The sequence below is a fragment of the Rhododendron vialii genome, chromosome 8a (genome assembly GCF_030253575.1).
Source record: "Rhododendron vialii isolate Sample 1 chromosome 8a, ASM3025357v1".
Classification (NCBI taxonomy): Eukaryota; Viridiplantae; Streptophyta; class Magnoliopsida; order Ericales; family Ericaceae; genus Rhododendron; species Rhododendron vialii.
Genome location: NC_080564.1, coordinates 511,398 through 531,292, shown reverse-complemented (window position 1 = coordinate 531,292; position 19,895 = coordinate 511,398). Strand labels below are relative to the sequence as shown.

Genomic DNA, 19,895 nt, shown 5'->3' with positions numbered 1-19,895 from the left:
AATTAGTGTCCGTTGTCCAGAGTGCCCCCATAAAATAACTCAATTCAAAACATAGCTTTAAATTAATATTAAACATGAGCAGATATAAAAGAAAAAAAACATGCTACCCTCCTAGAATAGTAGTGGTAATTAAGATCCACAAATACTGATCATAGAAATGAGTACTCCTCCAAATTAACCCTAAAAATCAATAAATATGCTACGTACCTTAACTAAATATTAGTACTCATGAGATCCGGCCATGCAGTACCACCAATTAACTCTGCATGCCATTAGGAACTTAACCCACATGATCGATGATCATATATATCAGTACACTACGTACCTTGTTAGCCTTTCAATTGTGGTTCTTGATATCATGAAGTTCATGACTCAGTACTGGATCATAGTTGTACTCATCCGATATCTGAGAAGCAGCTGCTGCTGCTGCATGCAGTACTTGAGAAGAAGCAGTACTTGCCATTACTGGATATTGCATATAAGGCGCCACAAATGGTTGTACGTTCGAACCATAGTACTCGGCCGGTGGCACCCGCGGAACACTACAACTACTATTAGTATTAGCCACCACCATATTACTGTCAATCATGCGTTGATGATGATCTTCATTATGATGATAGTAATTAATTTGCCTGTCAAAAGGAACAGTAGTATTGTACACATAATTAATATTGCTGCTACATCCATCGAACTGATCAAGTACTACTGTTTGCTGATGATCAAATGGGTTGTAGTACTGATGCATGGGCATTAGGTCAACTTCAAGTGACTTCTTCATCTTTTGGTCATGTACAACTTCCCATTGCATGTTTCTTCTGTTAAATAAACCTGGCATGAGTGGTGGCAGGAAGTATGATTCATTAGGGCTTGATTCCATGTTTACGCGATCCACCATAGCCGCTGCTTCCAACCTAGGGTTTGATTCCATCTTTACGCGATCCACCATAGCCAGTGCTTCCAATCTAGGGTTTGATCCCATGTTTACCCAGTCCATCATAGCCGGTGCTACCAATCTAGGGTTACCATTGATGAACTCAACCCTAGCCTTCACTTCTTGAATCTTATTTTCCAATATGGCGAAAAAGTTCATCAGATCTTCCTCGGTGTACTCATTGTAGCGATCGTCCCATGTGGGGTACTTGGCCTCATTGTTCTTCGCCCTCAGTTTCCCTATCGCTTCTTCGACCTTTCTGTTCCGATCTTCCAAAAAGTTGGGCACGCCACTCGTCCTCCTCTTACGCTCTTCTATTGGTTGCTTTCTGTATACATCGATCAATTCTTGAATTTCTTCGCGATCTTGGGGCCAGATTTCAGGCTCAGGTTGGCGGTCGTCAATTTTAGGTCCATAAATAATCAAGCACACTTGAACACCACATAGGGTTTTTAGTTCATAGGTCTTCTTCTTTAAACCCTTCTTTCTCTTTTGGAAGGTTGTGTATCTAGCCTTTTCGCTGTTTATGAGTGCCATGCTTAGTTTTGCTCTACCCATCTGCAAATTTGAAGGATCGATCGCATGCTTTCAATCATATGATTAAATTTTTTCCTTCTGCTTGAAGAAGAAAAATCCTTGGAATTCAAGAACCGGATTCATTTTTTATGGATCAAATTTTTGAACAAAGTTGAATCAGCATTAGTATCATGGAGTAATTAAGAACATTATGAGTCTTGGAAGAATTTAAGCACGACAGTTAACTATCTAGCACTACTCTTTCTCGTTTTTTTTCAATGTTCAAAACAACTCAAACTAAATATGAAGAAATTTATTCGCATAGTAAACTACTGAAAGCCCTAAAAAGGGCATATACGAACATAAGCCGAACACCGAATTAAAGCAAAATATCAAACATCGAAAGCACACTATCGTGGATGTGAGAGAGGCGGATTAGAAGGTAGAAAGTCATAGTAATTGAAGAAAGTACCTTGAGTTGTCTTTAATGATTTCTGCTCTTTGGATTAACCAAACAAAACTGGGGAACTGGGGAGTTTCTTTCTTTCTTAATAACAACTTTTAGGATTATAGCATTGAGGAAGGAATAATATTGATTGATAACACCTTTTTGGAAAGTGAATCAAATTCACGCAAACTTCCAATAAAATACAAAGATACGATTCTTGTGAAAGTTACCATTTTTGTTTGTGAAATTGAAATCAAAAAAAGTTCCTTTTATAAACTTTGATTTTTGTTTATTATTAATTGATTTTTCCGAATTAATCTTTTATTTCATTTAGGGAAGTAATTTTCATGCTCCTTATCCACTCTTTTTCTTTTTTTTTAAAGTATCGTGCATGAATTTTTTTGTTTTTTGTTAAAAAAAAGAGTGAATATTTTTTTTAAAAAAAGAAAAGAGTGTGAACAAATTTTCTCATAATTCCTAGTTGTATTAGTAATCAATTGTTCGACGATGCTCGTGGTGTGAAATACACCCATAAAAGTTTATTATTCTTTTCCATTGTACAGCACAAGTAACTTTTCACTCGATTTTTTGATTTGACTCAAATGCGAACTTCTTCTTTGTCAATTTCCATGAGTTGGGCATGAAAGGGATCAAGTTTTGGTAAAAAGATCGATGATTATGCAAAACAAATTTATCAACTGTGACAACTATTGATCACACGTACTTAATTTGTAGTTGAATCATAGTTATTCACTCAATTTAGATGCCCATCGAGTCGCATTGAAGCATAAGTAAATCATTACATACACATGCTCCAACAATCAGTATGTTTTCCTGCTCTACATTACATCATCACCCGTTAAACAAGAATTACGCCGACGTTAACCCTAATACCATCACTTATCTACGTACGTTTCGACAAAGATGATTAGCAGGTTGATGATTACAAGAAAAAGAGCTTCTTCACCCTACTTCTGTTGAACTTGAGAGAGCACCTGTATGCCTCTTAAGGTTAAATTATACTTCACCGCCTCCAATGACAAGCAGTTCCTGCTGTTCAAGCTCATAAAGCATGAGGACTGCAGCAGAATCAAACGAACTCTTTTTATCTGCTCTTGGATCACCACTGAGTTCAATCACTCCAAAGTCGGGTATTGTCAAGGTTATCGTAGATGTGAAACTGCTAAAGCCCGTCCTCTTTTCAGAGCCTTCACAAAATTCAATGGGAGTTCTGTGCAAAGTACTAACAGTTAAGCTAATATTCCAACAGTTGAAGGTCATTAAAATGGAAATATTCACAGAAACAACTATAATCCCTCATTCCCCATTTGTTTGAACAGTTTTTTTTTGCAAGTGAGCCCTTAAATTGGGTCAACAAGTGATGGAAATTCCTTTTCTTTTTTCTTTTTTGTTGATCTGGAAGAAATTTAAGTTCATGGAAAAATCATCTACAAATAAATATATTAGCAAGAAATAGAAGATCTTTTTAGGAGTCCAGATTAGTGAACTGAAAATAGGCACAAATGGGAGAGTAACTTCTCAAAAGTATCATGAATGAATAACAAGATTGATTGATAAGCAAAGATTTAGGGAAGAACCTTGATTTGTCCTCTGCTGATTTAAAGGTAGGCATGGGCCACTGCAATCTCTTGCAAAGCTCAAAAAGGGATGTTCGAGGTCCTCCTTTCTTCATGTTAATGGATGAAAGAACTGTCCCAAAATAGGAATTGTTCTTCAAATATCCAAGAAATACAATACTTATACGAACTTTATACGATACATTAGGTTTCATGGAACAGACGCAACTAGCTATATTTTGAAGAGAAACAATGCACAAAAAGAGGCAATCTCGTGAGCAAAAGCTAAATAAGAACAAGTGGAGGCAATCTAGATGAAGTGGTTGGTCGTCCTTTTGTATTCAGTTAGTTCAGAACAAATATACTATACACCACTATTTCTTTTAATGAAGGATAATGTGATTAAAGGAAACGGTAGGGTGTCGTTATGTCGAAAAGGTATTAAAGAAATCTAGTCAATTTTGTTTACATGTTGAATTTTCTTGAAGTCCCAACACTTGAATTATTGATGAGTAAGAATTTTCACATTAAAGAATTTCGTGTCTTTCTCTTTTCCAGTTGAAGCTACGAAGATAATGCACTATATGCACTTATAACCATTTACACTTGTATCATCCATTTGCTTGAATGTAAAATGTTGTTTAATAGAAAATCCTCCGAATGGGAAAAAGTAAAACATCATCCCTTCTGACTTCAACAGTTAGTTTGAGGTAATAAGGAAATGCATAGTAGCTTGGTATTCATGAGTATTACTAGTAGCAACTAGCAAGCACAATTGTCCCACATCCATCCTTCGAAATTAGGCAAGGACTTTATTACATGTCAACCTGCACCCGCATTTTAAAATACCATTAACACAGACGACTTGATGTCTAGATGTGGTCTGGGAATTCCTTTCTTGAGAATACCGTACAAGGAGCATATGATATTCGATAAAAGTTCACATGCTCATGTTTGTTTGATTCAGAACCTCTTGGAGATGATAGAAAAAGAATAATACGTACCTGGGATGGAACCACTAGATTTCGTAGAATGGTCATTGCTTTGTGAAGTTTTAGTTTTCTCTGAATGCAACCCATTTATTGTTGTCTTTTGCTTTTTGTGGGCAGGCTTTGAAGATACAACATTTGTTTGGCTGCAGATATCCTTACCCAGGTCTAGGGTAGACAGAACACCAACTGGGTCAGGACCTTGTTTTCTCCTTTTGGAGGATGAAATTCCTCTACCCTGTTTAATGAACACTTGAGATGAATATCAAACTTTAACCAACCTCTGGTCTAGATATGCTTGCAACCGATCAACACGTAATGTGAGTTTAAAGTAAATTCATGATTAGAACAGCATCAAAGACCAGCACTGATCATGAAAGTGAATTTAAATCAATTGTTCTTGTTGGTCTTATCTCACAAAGCATTCAGAATGTCATCTCAGTAAATCCACATTAAGAATATGTTCTATTGGCAATTAGTCAATTTAATCCTCAGATAAAGCTTTTGCTTAAAGCAGTATGCACAATAATATTAATCAAAACCATTCTCCATACAGAACCAAGTGAATTTTTGTGTGTATGTGTGCATGGGGGTTGGAGACCTTAAAGGAGAGCTAACAAACAATACCTGGGTAATTTCCAAAATGAGGTTTTTAGTAGCTGTAATTTTCTTTTCTTTTTTTATTTTTGAAAAACACTTACAGAAACTATTAGGACAAAAGTAACTAAGTTAGAGAAAGCATCTATGAACCTCCAGGTCCTTCAGCAAATGAAAAGCTGCTTGTCCCTTTGCAGCTTTTCTATTGGGCCCAAATCCTTCTCCAACCAGTAGGACGTCTTCCAACTGTAATCTAAGCTCCGCGTGGGATTGTTCTCCCTTTTTAATACAAGTTTCTCTGATGAAGTACCCAAGAGAGTCGCATAATTCAATCAGTTCACGCAGAGGAGGCAGTTCAAGTTTATCAGGAGTCACAATTGGAGATAGTATGGGTTTAAAGATTCTCCACACTTCATCCAGATTGAGCTTGGTATCAATAAGTATTGCCCCTGCAACACTTTCTACCATATCTCCAAGAGCCTGTAGCAGAAAATGTGTGCCAATACAAACTTATCATTCTTTAGTATGCCAAGAAAAAGTGATTCTTTGTATTGAAAAACGGAAAAGCAAGACATGCCAGTAATTCTTCGTATACACAAACTTGTTAATCTTTTATAGAATCCTGATGTTATATGATTTATCAATAGATAATTGCAACTCCGATAAGGGGAATCTGGTAAAATGTTTCTTATATTGAACCATTCATGTTTTCTAATGAATGTGCATATATGAGGGATTACAGATAACCAAAATCCGAAAGCATGAAGTTATACATGGAAATATCCAAATTTGTGTGTTTTCATTTGTAATACAACTGTCCAGCTTTGCAGTGGAAAGATTAAGGTCCTGTCAGAATTTTGTTTTTTCAAAACCAATTTTGCATAACAATTTCCACAAATTATTTCGGAAAACTAAAACACTCATTATTTTCTTGTTTGCGCATTATGAACGGGAAATGGTTTTCAACAATTTGATAACACCTTTTCAACGTCTTATAAAATGTGGTACTTCTTTAAAACTAGAAGACCAATACGATCCAAAGTGCGGCAACGAAACAGCAACCAAACAAACTTATGAAAGTAAATGTATACTTTTTTTCAGGAGAGGCAGAACAAAATGTACCTTGGGACCATTCACGCTTTGGAAGGGCTTGGTGATGCTATGAGAATCATCAACAGACTTCACATAATCTTTAATTTGATCTGAAAGAAATCCAGAGCTATGTTGAAGATGTGGATGAAGATTTCGTCTCACAGCCGCATGAGCAAAATTTTCATTATTCACGGAGGCTGAACGCAAGTCTGTCAATTCCCCTGGATCAATCTCTGTGTGGCTTTGGTACAGATGCCATGTGATAAGTATGTCTAACACAGAGTCACCAAGAAATTCAAGCCTCTGTCAATGACAAAAATGAAAATTAAGATAATATAGAAGCATAAATGGCATTGTGTAAACCCAAAAGTATGTACACAATGCCGTTACTCACTCAAAAATCTAAAGAATACAGGCGATCTCAAATTAAAGTAATGCATACAACCAACGATAAAAGTTTTTCCATTCTATGAGAAAAACTAAAGCGCGCAAGATGCGAGAGCAGAAAAGTAGCCTACAGTTAAGCTAGAACACCATCATAATACACGTAGATCGATGGATGCACATGGAAGAACACTTGTAGACACTTTATGTTGTATCTATATACGAAAATTAAGTTTTCACACAACTACACTTTGAGGAATAAATTTGCAACAAATTAGCTGGCGGCCAACTAGCCACAGATCTGCGGTCAATCAAAAAATCCATGGCCTGGGAGTCAGAGCCTGAACCTTCTAGGTAGATATATGTTCAATTAAAATCTCTAAACTAAGTTAAAAACAGTTAGTAGGCATCAACCGAAACATATTTTATTTTTTGATATGTTTATATGCTCTCATTGAAATAATGAAAGGATAAAGTTAAAGAAACTGCAAATTACCCATCACTACCTGGTAACAGTAACCAACTTCCAGTTCTTGCTGAGATGCATGTGTTATCGCCTCTAGTAACAGACCCTTGGTAGAGAACTCATAGGCAATCTTTGATTCTAGAATTTCAATCTCCTTAGCTTTGGGGATGTAGGAGTGGAGAGATGCACTTGTAATGGCTTCATCTACTAGTGAGGGCTCAAGTTCAGAACAAATACTAAGCCATTTCATCAAGTAAAGAGCTGCAGTCAATCCACCACCAACATAGTATGCACCTATGAGGGCTTCAACACAATCAGATATCGTTTTTGAGCCCATCCACCTATGACCCCCGTCGCAACACTTCCCAACAACAACTTTGGTATCTTCAGTTTGAAACTTGCTATCAAGAGGCACTTCCGAACTGTCCACTCCACATGAACAAGGATAAGGGCGGAGAGAACGCTGACCTGGTGCAACCCATCGACGGGGATCAAATGCACCGTCTCGTATATACCCCTGTCAGCATACCATAATAACACATAGAACCGATTAGGATACATAAATATTACATTTGAAAGGTTAGCAAAGAAGATTTGCACAAGACCAAGAAGCCTGTTATCTTTTAGAACTAATCCTCAACCAAAATTACATATTTATTAGATTGTTCACCACCAACTCATCTGAAATCTTAAGCTGTTAAGAGGGAGGGCCAACTTTATTATCTATATTTCCAACACTCCCCCTCGCGTGTAGCTAGGCTCTCCTCCATAAGCGGGCTAAACACATGTAAATTTTAATCATTAGGTAGGCGGTGAGGTTCAAACACATGATCTATTGCTTGCTCTAATACATATTAGATTGTTACCACCAATTCATCTAAAAGCTTAAGCTGTTAGAGGGAGGGGCAACTTTATCATTTATGTTCTCAACAATACTTAAGCGGCTTAAGCCATTGAAGACTCGGTATCATAGTATTCCAACTCAGAAGCACCTAAACTTGAGCTGCACTTCTTAACTTGAACTCCAACTGCACAAGGTAAGCTCACCTATGAAGCCCTCTAATGCCTACTAAGCAACAAGTTTCGTTGATAAGGTTTTCTGGACCATACGATGGGCATTAGGTGCAATATAAAATCAGGATGTACTTGCACCAAACTAACTGCCAGGTCTGATCCATAAACAGACGACTAAAATGGCACCATGAAAAGAAAGTGTCTGAAGAACGGAAAATGAGTGCCAGCCAAAAGTCCCAAACAACAGATGGACTAAAACAATAGAAGTCACCAGCAAGTTTACACAATTTCTACCAGAGAAATTAAAACCTGTAAATTGCAATCAATTCCGACTTTATATAGGGTTGCATTACAAACAGCCCATGAGCGCTGAGAAGATAATTGTCCTTCATGCTTCTCGGGGTATTTAAGAAACAGATGACAGCTCACAGCATACTTCAAAACTGAATCTCCCAGCAACTCCAAACGCTCCATGGAAAAACTTTCACTACATCTCAGAGTTGTGATGGCTTCCAGAATCTAATCAAGAAAAAGATGAAGGATAGTAAGAAAATGTTTATTAAAAAATAGATAAACAAGAAAATGTTTCCCCCAACATAATCACAAACCAAAGAGCTAGATATCCGAAAATCGCTCAGAAAGGAAATCTCTTCTCGAAGCTGACTGGCCAACATTAGAGACTCCACTCTGTGCATTACTGATGGTAGCAAGTAAAGTGATTTTATAACAGAGATTGGTACTTCAATGCTGACTAAGAGTTCCGGTGGCATATGCACATGAGTTTGGGGCTTTTTAACTACCGGTTTATTGCCTGCTTCATATCTCTTTCCACATGCACCACCTGCTAATTCAGATAACAAATGTAGAGTTACGCAAATTACGACTGTGAATCCATATCACATCAACAGTTGTACGAGAGTAGCTCCAAAAAAAGATCAGACAAAAAGCTCAGTTACTTTACAATGCAAACATGCCCGTTAAGTTTTTACCCTTTTCTTCTCCAGGATAGCCTTTGTTCAGTTTGTTTTAAGATCTCTACCAGTTGGTAACATGTCAATGAAATCCTTAAGCAATAAACCATTATCTAACATATTACGAATCGAGTTCACAATGTGGGATATTTGAACAGCACGATTTGAGAGGTTTTACTTAAGAGAGATTCTAGTTCCGCCGGACACATGAGAGTACCTTTCCAAGAAATGAGTCACAGCTCATTAACAAGAACTCAGTTCAACACTAGAAATACCACAGAAGATGCCCACTCCCACTCATTTTCGATGGCCTGTTACCGAACAGGATAAACCCAGATTGATTTAAAACCCAAAAAATATCAAAATATCATTTACTTGTTTAATTGTTTTTTACTTCTTGTATTATAAATAAGCTCAATAAAAGGCCATGTATCAATTTACCTCAGCGTACGATACGAATTATCGTTTTCTGTATTAAACTGAATGGAATCAGTAGATACATGGATTTTCCAACAAATAAGCTTCAGAGATGACATTCATGATGTGTTATAACTAACATATTCAAAAGCACAAAACCATATGATAGCAAGCATAAACAGAAAGACAGTAGTCACTTAAAATAAGTCTAATAATACAAAATTTACTTTAACTTATCATGAGTGATGTAATTCACATCCAGATTGTAAAACAACAAATACGAGTAGGCACAAATAAGTCACTTGGTTGTTTTAACTAATGTTAGGAAGCTGGGAAGAAAACCTTCACTCCTAAAATCCACAAGAAGGTTGTGTGCATTGTGACTTTGCTTTAGCAGCAGCAAAGGCTGTCCAGGATGCATTAGTGTTATCCCATACCTAATAAGGTAAAGAACAACGTCTGTCATTGATAAATTAGAGTCAAAACTGGCCAATGCATTGAAGACAACATTACATTTTGTAATAAAATCACCTACTTTTTGTGGAAGTACACCGCAAAGGATGAATAACTAGAAGAATTTGCGTCAGTATTTCCATCAAAAGGACTTTCAGCAGATGTGTTATTGACAACATCCAGCACTGAGTAAACTCTCCCTGTATGTATCGCCAAGACCACTGTTTGCCTAATGTTTTCCAAATCAACTGATTTATTAGCCAAGTGGATAAGATTTGTGCTCTTGTAGCCATTCTCAGTTGAATTCGTGCCATCAACTAATGAATCCCCCATGTCAACATCAGATTGCTTAGCACTTAACCAAGCATTTTCCTTCATATATTCTACCACAGAGAAACACGAGTTGATTCCCATCCAATTGATTTTCCACGCATCATGACTACAACCATTTGAAGATTCCACTGGTAGGAGCAGATACATGTTGGATGGGTCCCACAATGATTCGCCCTCTGACTGCAGCAAAAATTTCCTTCCTCCACCAGATGATCTCGATCCAACAAACAATTTCCCAAATAACCCATTAAAAAATAGTTCATGAAAACACCTCGCTTTCATCACCTGGTAAGAGAGAACAACATTGCGTTGGCATTAGTGGAAGTGTTTCACATTAACAGAACTCATTATTTAGAAGTTATGCTCGAACCTGCTCTGCGTCTAATTTTACTTCGCCGCATGAAGAAACAGAAGATCTTACAAACTTTGAAACTAAGTACAGTTCCACTTCAATGTTTCCGACATCATCATCTAGTCTTGACTCCATCAAAAGAATAAAACTTGAGAATTTCTCTTCAGGTTTATTACAAGAGAAATCTATTTTATAGGCTTGAAAGGTGGCGCCTTCATGTTTTAATCCCCATGTTCCAGATAGTGCCTGAACACAGGTCGTCCCATGTAATTCCTTCCTTTTTGTTGTCCCTACAAACAACATGCAAGGAACACAGAGTGTCATAAGACAAAAGATGATAAAATAAAATAAAAATTAGCAAAGGTATGATTTGGACATAAGGCTCGGTTTGGTTTGGTTTGGTTTGGTTTGGTTTGGTATGTTTCCAAACCCGATAAGCCAGCATAATCCTAAGTCATGATTACATCCAAAGGTCCCATTATTTGTATACCATGCCAACTTAGGCAGTGTAATTCAAGAGAAAGCCAAACCAAGCAGAATTGCATAGTAACTTTCGTAGGCATCAATCATTACCCATGGAACCCTGTCAAGTATGGAGGATTATAGCATCAACATTTTCTCATGTCCGTATTCTACACCTGAAGACCATAGTGGATGGAGTTATTAACATTTCGCGGTTTTGAGTACAGACTATTCAGTCATGGACAATATAAGCTTGAGCATCTCCCTCGAATTTTTTTGCTCAATTATCTACCAAAGTCATATTTGCATAAACATTTATGCTCCGTTTAACAAGTCATGTTATAAATAGTAGAAACGCAAAATGAAGCGAGTATTTGACACCCATCAAATAATTGGAACTAATAAAGTGAGTATTCAATTCTAGGAAGGAACTCATGCATACTAATACACTCCAGAATCCCTAGGGTCCTCTGGCTGCAAAAATCATCAAATTTACAGCATGTGGGGTTCGATCATGACTCCGAAGCAAACAAAAAATAGACTTCCATATAATCCAAGGTTCAAAAGGCATACCTGCACCTGAAGCTGATTCTCTGCTCTTTAAAGTGGCGTCACTTTCTGAAGGCTCGTCACTAATAGGAAGAAGATGATCACTAAGAGCTCCCATCTGATGCAATTTTTTACATGCAGCAAAGCAGACAAGCTGCTTCGATAAATGAGAATTGCTGCTTAGTGGACCAACTAAAATTTGAAAAGCTGCACTTGGGGGTAATGATAATTTACATTGATATGCGTCCCCTGACAACAAGAACTGGAAAATGGGCTTTGGAGTGAAGTACCTACATTAAGACATCAAATGGATAGGACTTAACAAGCAGAAGTTTCCGTGCTATGCACAGGACAGGACCAATACATGATTTTTTTCTATAGTTGATAGAACTGTAACCAAATAAGTTTATGTAACAAAAAGTATAAGACTCAATATTATACAATAGATTCCCGTAAAGGAACTTTTTACAGGAATCTCCAAAGTCAATATTCGAACTAAAAATCATTCAGATCTAAATGAGATTAATAACTTGACATAAAGACTTTCCTTTTTCATAATCGGTGCTACTCTTTGATTCTGAAACATTATTTAGATCCTAGTATTAGGTATTAAAATCAATCCATTACCATTAATAAATTGGAGTTTTTAAGAGTAAAACGAGAGGAGTAATAGAATGTCCGAAGTGGCCACGAGGTTAAAAATGCAAGGATTTTACTGGAATCCCAGAAGTCCATATTCAAACTACAAATCATTCAGGTCTTAATGAGATTTATAACTTGACTTAAAAACTTTCCTTTTTCATACCAACGATAGACTTTGATTCTTTGACGTTATTTAGGTGGTGGCTTAGGAATTAAAATCAATCCATTGCAATTACCAAATTGCAGTTTTTAAGATAGTGAAAAAGAGAGAGGTGACAGAATGTGCCAATGTGGGAAGTAGGCACAAGGATTTTTCCCTAATTTGTTCTGATTTTCTTTGAAATATATAAGGATACCACATGGACTACACGTGCTTAGTATAAAGTATACATAGATAGATGCTGCATAAGTACTGCACGGTATTAATGTGAGAGAGAGAGAGAGAGAGAGAGAGAGAGAGAGAGAGAGAGAGAGAGAGATGACAGAAAAAAATGTCCATACTTATCTCTGGGGAGCTTTTCACAATATCGATGAATGAGGTTCACGCTAGAATCTTGAGTGACTGATGCCCCTGTCGCATCCACATAATATGCATCTATTTCCTTGATCTTACATGCTCTTAAAACGCAGGAATCAGGGTCTCTATTTGCAGCTGTATCTGTCATTGAGTATTCACTCCTAATAATATCAAATATTTGATCTCTCTGCTTTATATTTCCCCTACAAGAATGCATAATTACACTTAACAACTTTTATCATGCTTCAGTAACGGCAGAATAATGAACGCCTGAACTGGAAACTTCAACAAATGCACAATATCTGTCAATGCTAATGTGAAACTATGCAAAAGCTATAATCTAACACATAAAGAACAGAAAACCTGAAAATTGCTCCACCTTACCTCTCAAGCATCAGGACAAATTGGGAGTCATTTTGACGAGCTCGCCCACGTGATTGGATGTAGCTACGAACTGTCTTTGGCAGGTCAAATCGTATAACAGAAGAACAGTTCGGTACATGAATTCCCTCTTCAACCACGTCAGTAGAAAATAATAAGTTGACCTAAGAAACAACGTATCACAACCCATTTAGTAAGAACTTGCACAAAAAAACTTTCCTTCAGGTATAGTTTGTTTTGTTCAGTTTCCTTGGCTGCCGATCAAAGAAAATGAAAAAATGGAAATACCTTTCCAGAGCGAAATGATGCCAAAGTTTCTTGCTGAACTTTCGGTGCCACTGCATCAACTGATGAATTACTTCCGGTCAAATAAGAAACAGTGAAATGAGACAAGCTTTTAATTCTCTTAATGACTCTTTCAACAACTTTAGCAGCGATAATCCTCTCAACAAAAATGAGACACAGCACTTGTCTGGCTTCCCTGCAACCGCAAATGAGCACGGTAAGTTGAGAATCTTCTAAGTTACCCAAATAAGCACAGTACTAAATGAAGAATCAAAATTGGATGTTCTATTACCCAAATGATTGAAAAAGTCGAAGAAGTTCATGAAATTTTGGAGATATGCAGCCCATAGCTACTGTATTCGAACAATGCGATCCGATATCCCAAAGGATTTCATTGCCTGACAAAAAACAAGCAATTAGTATGAGTACAGAGCTCAAAGTAGAAAGGAGAAACCAAATCCCCACCGGAGAGGGTATATGGGAAATGGAGAGCATTTTGTGTGGGGTTCTAGAGTCTAGACTTTTTGATCAGGCAATGGAGAGCATCACACATTTTTATTTTACTTTTCTTGAGAAGGCATACAAAACTAAGAGAACCAAAAGGGGATAGCATCAGAAATTGGTATCCTTAAAGTCAATGTTGATGGTGCCTACAACGCTTCATCTGGTAGGGGAGGAGTAGGAGTTGTTATAAGGAATTCTTTTGGGAAATTGAAGAGGATGGAAGCCATTCCAGCTGTGGGTGTTAGTTCAGCTGAACTGGTTGAGGCATTGGGTTTCCGACATGCGATCTCGACAGCAAATATCCACGGTGCAGGTGATTATCTACCAGAAGGGGATGCAAAGAACATTGTTCAGATGCTACAAGGAAGATTGAATGCCAAAGCAAACCTGGAAGTTATCATCAGTGATTGTTTTAATTTAGCCAGTTTACTTAATTCTTGTTCTTTCAATTTTGTTTCGCAAACATGCAATAAGGCGGCTCGCGTTGTTGCCAAGTATGCCCTATCTCTCGAGACCCCTAAAAACTGGCTAGGAGCATTTCTGAATTGGGCTATGAGGGAAGTTTGTTCTGATTCTCCTATTTTGCAATAATAAAATACCAGCTTTGTCGATTGAAAGAAAAAAAGGGGGGGAAACTAAATAAGTGAGTAAAAAAGCCTCAGAAATGTATTAAAATAACTCCTTTACGTACTTCCCTTCCACCCTTCCCCTATCCATACACCAAAAGCAAAGCCAAATAGAGTGCAAAAAAATATACAAAACAGAAAACATAAGGCACCCAGAACTAATGTGACAACTAACAACATGAAAGCAATGAAATATTGCTTATACAACAAAGAGAAAATACACAGTAGCAACAAAGAAGAGCAAGTACAAGAAATGTTAAGCTTTTACTAATGCGTAACAAGTAAATAAAAATAAAAGCTACCAATATACGCACCATGAGGCAATGATGTGCCAACTGCAGCTAAAACTTCCTCAAGAAAATTATTATACTGCAAAGAACTTTTTCTATAAAATTCACATTCTTCTGTCACACTAGGAGCATTCTCTATACAAACTTTAACAGCCTACAAACAAACAAACAAAAAAAAGAAAATGGATATCAAAATCAAACCGATAAGAATACATAAAAAAACAAATATTTAGGGAATTCAACATGGAATATAAACAACGAGAAAACAAAATATTACTCTGAACTCTGAAGCGAAAAGGTCATAGTCTAAATAATCAGGAAGAAAATGGTTGTTATAAACACCAACAGCATCAAAAGCAATTCATGTTCGTTCTTTTTTTTCCACTTATATCTCCTCTTTTGAAGCATTTCCACAATATAACTCTACCTCATGAGTACACAGGAGGCCAAGGTCGTCGAGACAATACAAGAACTTCGCATGGTCATTCGCCAGTCGTTTTCGAAGTGCCTTGTACTTGTCCTGTGTGTCTCTGTATTGACTTGGCATTGACCCTTGCAAGTCAAGCAACAAGGCATCAAACTGTTGATGCAGAAACACAAAAATGCTTTAGTCAACCACATCTTTGAAATAGGAAAGTGCATATATGCAACGTATGTATATACAACTGTCTACAATAGTTGAACCGCTGTGTGCTCAACATTTATGCACTTGAGATACCTTCTTCCATAATGATTCCAACTTTTCTTTCAACTCCATATCGAAAGACACTGCTGGGTCATAAAAAATACAAGTTTCTTTCGCAGATGGGATAATTTCTTCCAGTTCTGTCCTATCGTCTATCGTATAGACCTGCACAAGCACATCATGGAGAAGTAAGAAGACCACTGCATAGTTCAACTCAACTTAATAACACTAACTTGTAAAAAAAAAAAGATGCATAAACAACCTGGGAATCCAAGATGCCTTCAAGTTCCGATATTTGCTCCTCACAATCCGTAATGGATGAGACACCTGTTGCGCATATCAAAAGAACAAATAAAACTCTAAAACAAAACTATGTAGATCAAAAATTAGCAATTGAACAGTTTACTAGAACTAGAAGGAAAGTAAGTGAAGTAGACAAATTCTTCAAAGATGTGAATGCAATTAAAAACGATATTTCTTGTAATGGTTAAACTTTCGAAAACGTGAAAGAAGTTCAACCTACCACCCAAAATTCGGGGAAGAAACAACAAAATTAAAAGGTAAAGAACTGGTTTTAGACAAAGAAAAATCCATACAAAAAAGGCAACAATAGCCTCCAACAATTTCTTTTTGCAAGTCCAACCACAAAACTGACCGTGCAGATTAGTCTCCAAGACTACTTGGTCCAGCATTTACATGCATACACTTTGGATAATATCTCACGAAAAGCAACACTTTGTAGGGCCAGTTCTGTGTTTGTCTGGTTGATCGGTAACTCAGGGAAAACAATGCAACAGCTGAATATGATAACCTCACAGAGGAACAATATCTCAAGTGTCTATGATACATTAATATAACAATTAAAGTGTTCAATAAGACTAGTTCACCAACTTCTTGGTAGGAATTTTCCCCTACAAGTCTCCACTAGCCTCAAATAAGATTTTAGTTGATGGCATTACCATTTTGTCAACCAAAATACTGCAATACTTGTCAATAAGATTGTAATTCAAGCTACTACGTGATGAAATAGGCTCTCATTGTCCTGTTTCACAAATCTTTCATTTGTCGATCTCAAGAGTTTAACAAAATTGAGTTTTGAATTCCTAACAATTACATCACCCCTTTTGGGGGAAAAAAAAAAAACAATTTAATCACTGGGACTATCTTCTTAGTTTTCAAGATGGGTCTTTTATCTTTTTATCATACTCTTTTATGCTTTAAAAAGAGCATGACAAATAATACTGCACCATTTTAAGATAAGTGTAGAAACACTATTTTCCCTTTTTTCTATAGTGGTTATTCTTTCCATACTGTATTGTACATGAAGAAAGACAGTAACTTCATAGAGCAGTACGTACTACATACATAAAATCACACTAGAAGAAGGAAACCAGAAATACAGTATGTTTTAAGACTCCGGACTAATTTATCCGAAGCCCTCCAGAACAAAGAGTTCAAAATGTAGTGCTTCAGGAACACTTTTGTTTGATACCTCATACAGAGCAATAGAAAGACGTACAAACATGTAAACATAAAACCATATACGTACAGGAGTAGACCCGGTGAAGGAAAGGTGGACGGACGATCAAATAGGAACAGAGGGAGTATGTTCTAAGACCCTGGACTAATTTATCCGGAGCCCTCCAGAAATAACTAAGACGTTCAAAGTGTAGTGATTCAGGAAGGTGTTACGTGTATCTACAAAATTATCAAGAAAACAAATGGGCAAAACATATCACAAGGAGATAAACATAACAACAAAAGAGTTACCTTTTCTTATTACGGGGGAGGCTGTCATTCCAAAAATCTTGGGCTTGTTTCCACTCTTATGATAAAATTCCTTCACCAAAGTTCCATTATAAGAATCAAGATGAGATAACCAATGAAGGAGTTTCTACACACAAGAAGAAAATTTATACCTGCATAATTTTTGCGTAAGGATGGTTACCAGTAGCACGATGGCATTCGTCAACTATCATTAAGCATACCATATCCAAACTCAAGAATGCTTTCCTCAAGGCATCCAATAAAATCTGGGGTGTCATAACCAATACCTGTAACAAAAGTAAAACAAGAGATGATTGATGAGAACTACCATTGTGCTGCAAGCACTAACATATGACTTGAGATACAAGGTCTTATCTGTATACAACCCTTAAGAAGGAATCCAAAGAATAAATGAGGTCATGTACCACATAAAAGTAGGTTTGCAATGATTTCGGCAATAGATAAAGGCAACCCACCCACCTTCCTAGCCAAAAACCCCTTCTCACGTCTCAAATGCAAACCAAAAATCAAATGTCAATGAGAAGCTCAAATGGTAAATACTTTCCTCACCCCAGATGCCATTGCTGGGCCAGGAAACTAAAATGAAGATATGTGAAGAGTATCATACAAGTATGACGTAAATCAATTATCTTTGGAAACTGATAGTGTGATTCTTATGACATTAATCAGAAACAAACCAACAAACAAACAAACCAGATAATAAGAAGAAAGGACAAAGGGTGGACCCATTAAAAATAAATTTGTGGCATTTTCATTACAGTGTAAGTATGAGAAACAACATGAGGAGGTCTTGAGCTGTCCAACTTACATCATGTTCATTAACTTCCTTTTCCCAACATTCAGCATTCCAGTCATCAACCCCTTTCGCTCCATAGTATTTTTCCACCTTAAGATGTGTGTGGAATCTTATAACTTCAAATTGCTGCAATGAAGAAGAAAAAAAAAACAGAGACTTCTTCTCAACAGATGAGGGTATCACAAAACCACATAGCATTTAAATTTCACTCTAGTTTTTTGCTTGTCATGTGACATCAGGTATGGCCTCCAAGGAAGTTGGGAGGGACGACGGCCGGCCAAGAATTTCACAAAAAACCATGTTAATGCAATGGGATTATTTCAAATTATATCGAACTACATTGATTGGCCCCCAAATTATTAGTTGTTTGGAGTAAATTAATTAAACTTTAGCATATGTTTGGTCGTTAGTGAACCTCTTTTAACTTTTGGTCACAATATTTAAAATCAAGCACCCGTCTTGACAATAAAATCTAAAAAGTATAAAGATTTGGGCCGAAGTTGAATAAAGCTAAGAAAGGACCAACAAGCCTTATTGGCCATTGCCTCAAAAAACACGTTTTTTTGCCTCATTGTCTTCTTTACTGAACTTTCCCTAGCTTTTGGTGACAATATTGTCCTTTACAGAATCATCCCTCCAAGATGAATGTTTAATCCAAACAAAATTGATGCAAAACTAATAAAAATTCGGAATCTACAAAAATGAAGACACTTTACATTATAACACAAATAAGCTCTAACACGTTTGTTAAAACTCCTTTTAATGAGGTGAAAATTCTATGTCCGTCCTTACAGAAGACTTAATATAAATGTGGGAAAAAAAAAAAAAGAACTTGCCTGGTGAACAAGGTGAACAGTGGGAGCCAAGAAAACAATAAACTTCTTCTTTTGAGGAGGAGAGGGGTCGAGCGATGGAGCAAGGTCTTTGATGATCATAACGGCGATCATAGTCTTTCCAGCTCCCGTGTCCAACACCGCGATCGTGTTTCGCCTCATTGCTATCTGAAACACTTTGGTTTGATACCTGATACAGAGCAAGAGAAAGACATACAAATCCATAAACACAGAAATACACATATACATACACAAGAATAAATACATTGGATGAAAATAGTAATGAGGCGCGTTGTGTGTACTCTCGTGGCCGGAAGTTGTCGGTGTCGGTGGAATGCGGCTTCGAGTTCATGACTTCGAAGCTCCTCTTCAGGGGATTGACTGCCGCCACCGCCGACGTGGAATGCATGTTGAGGATCACTTTCTCGCTCGGTATCTGTATCTATCCTTCCCGGTGAGTGATTTGATATGTGTTTTGTATATCAATGGAAGAGTGGAGAAGGATCAGTGATGATAATCATGAGAAGGGCGTGGAGGACTCGATTCCCCATACGTTTTACTTTCTCTGTCTAGATAATGTTGATCTTTTTTTGAAAAAAGATACTCCGTACTAGTAATGTTGATCGAAGGGGGAGAATTGAATTGGAGATTTTCAGAAGGAGGAGTGAGAGAGAGGAAGAGAGTGAAGAAACCCTCTCGAGTTTGAAGAAAGTGGAATCGAAAGAAAGTACCGAATGAATAAAGGCGGGTGGGTGAGTTTGGACCCGCGAGTTGTTCACGACCTTGTGAGTTCGACTCCCGGGTTCGGTTTTTGTCTGCTTCAGTTTGGACTTTGGAGTTGAGGCTTCGGAACTGGGTAAATAACACTTTGCCTCCTTTAGGTTTACTCTGTTTTCCACTTTCGACCTTTTCTCACAAGTTTCATCCATAGGTCACCCATTTAGGTGGTGTTCCCCTTTACTTTTAGAGAAATAAATTGGTTTTGTCTTTATTTGAA

At 37.1% G+C, this 19,895-nt stretch overlaps 2 protein-coding genes across 2 annotated transcripts; both read right to left on the bottom strand.

Moving 5' to 3' along the window:
- Window positions 1–337: 337 nt before the first annotated feature.
- LOC131336214 (agamous-like MADS-box protein AGL90) lies at window positions 338–1,489 on the bottom strand. Its single transcript, XM_058371960.1, has one exon. The coding sequence runs from the start codon at window positions 1,487–1,489 to the stop codon at window positions 338–340; it is 1,152 nt and encodes a 383-aa protein (XP_058227943.1).
- A 1,134-nt stretch (window positions 1,490–2,623) lies between these two features.
- Window positions 2,624–19,607, bottom strand: LOC131298972 (endoribonuclease Dicer homolog 3a). The gene is made up of 25 exons (XM_058324484.1): window positions 19,201–19,607; window positions 18,902–19,088; window positions 18,078–18,191; window positions 17,401–17,535; window positions 17,252–17,321; window positions 15,744–15,808; window positions 15,515–15,646; window positions 15,224–15,376; window positions 14,821–14,950; window positions 13,669–13,774; window positions 13,380–13,572; window positions 13,095–13,255; window positions 12,695–12,913; window positions 11,576–11,841; window positions 10,559–10,830; window positions 9,938–10,473; window positions 9,745–9,839; window positions 8,623–8,855; window positions 8,324–8,533; window positions 7,041–7,517; window positions 6,181–6,453; window positions 5,212–5,538; window positions 4,477–4,699; window positions 3,494–3,605; window positions 2,624–3,126 (listed from the first exon to the last, which is right to left on the bottom strand). The coding sequence occupies exons 1-25, from the start codon at window positions 19,305–19,307 to the stop codon at window positions 2,913–2,915; spliced, it is 5,010 nt and encodes a 1,669-aa protein (XP_058180467.1). The 5' UTR covers window positions 19,308–19,607; the 3' UTR covers window positions 2,624–2,912.
- Between the last annotated feature and the right edge of the window lie 288 nt (window positions 19,608–19,895).

What these genes read in the sequence shown, in the direction of transcription:
- LOC131336214 (XM_058371960.1), bottom strand. Translation starts at nt 1,489, where the DNA reads ATGGGTAGAGCAAAACTAAGCATGGCACTCATAAACAGCGAAAAGGCT.
- LOC131298972 (XM_058324484.1), bottom strand. Translation starts at nt 19,307, where the DNA reads ATGCATTCCACGTCGGCGGTGGCGGCAGTCAATCCCCTGAAGAGGAGC. An exon ending in GCCTCCTGTGTACTCATGAG is followed by an intron (nt 14,951 to 15,223) that starts GTAGAGTTATAT and finishes GTTTGTTTGTAG; the next exon opens with GCTGTTAAAGTTTGTATAGA. An exon ending in GCGGTGTACTTCCACAAAAA is followed by an intron (nt 9,840 to 9,937) that starts GTAGGTGATTTT and finishes TTACCTTATTAG; the next exon opens with GTATGGGATAACACTAATGC.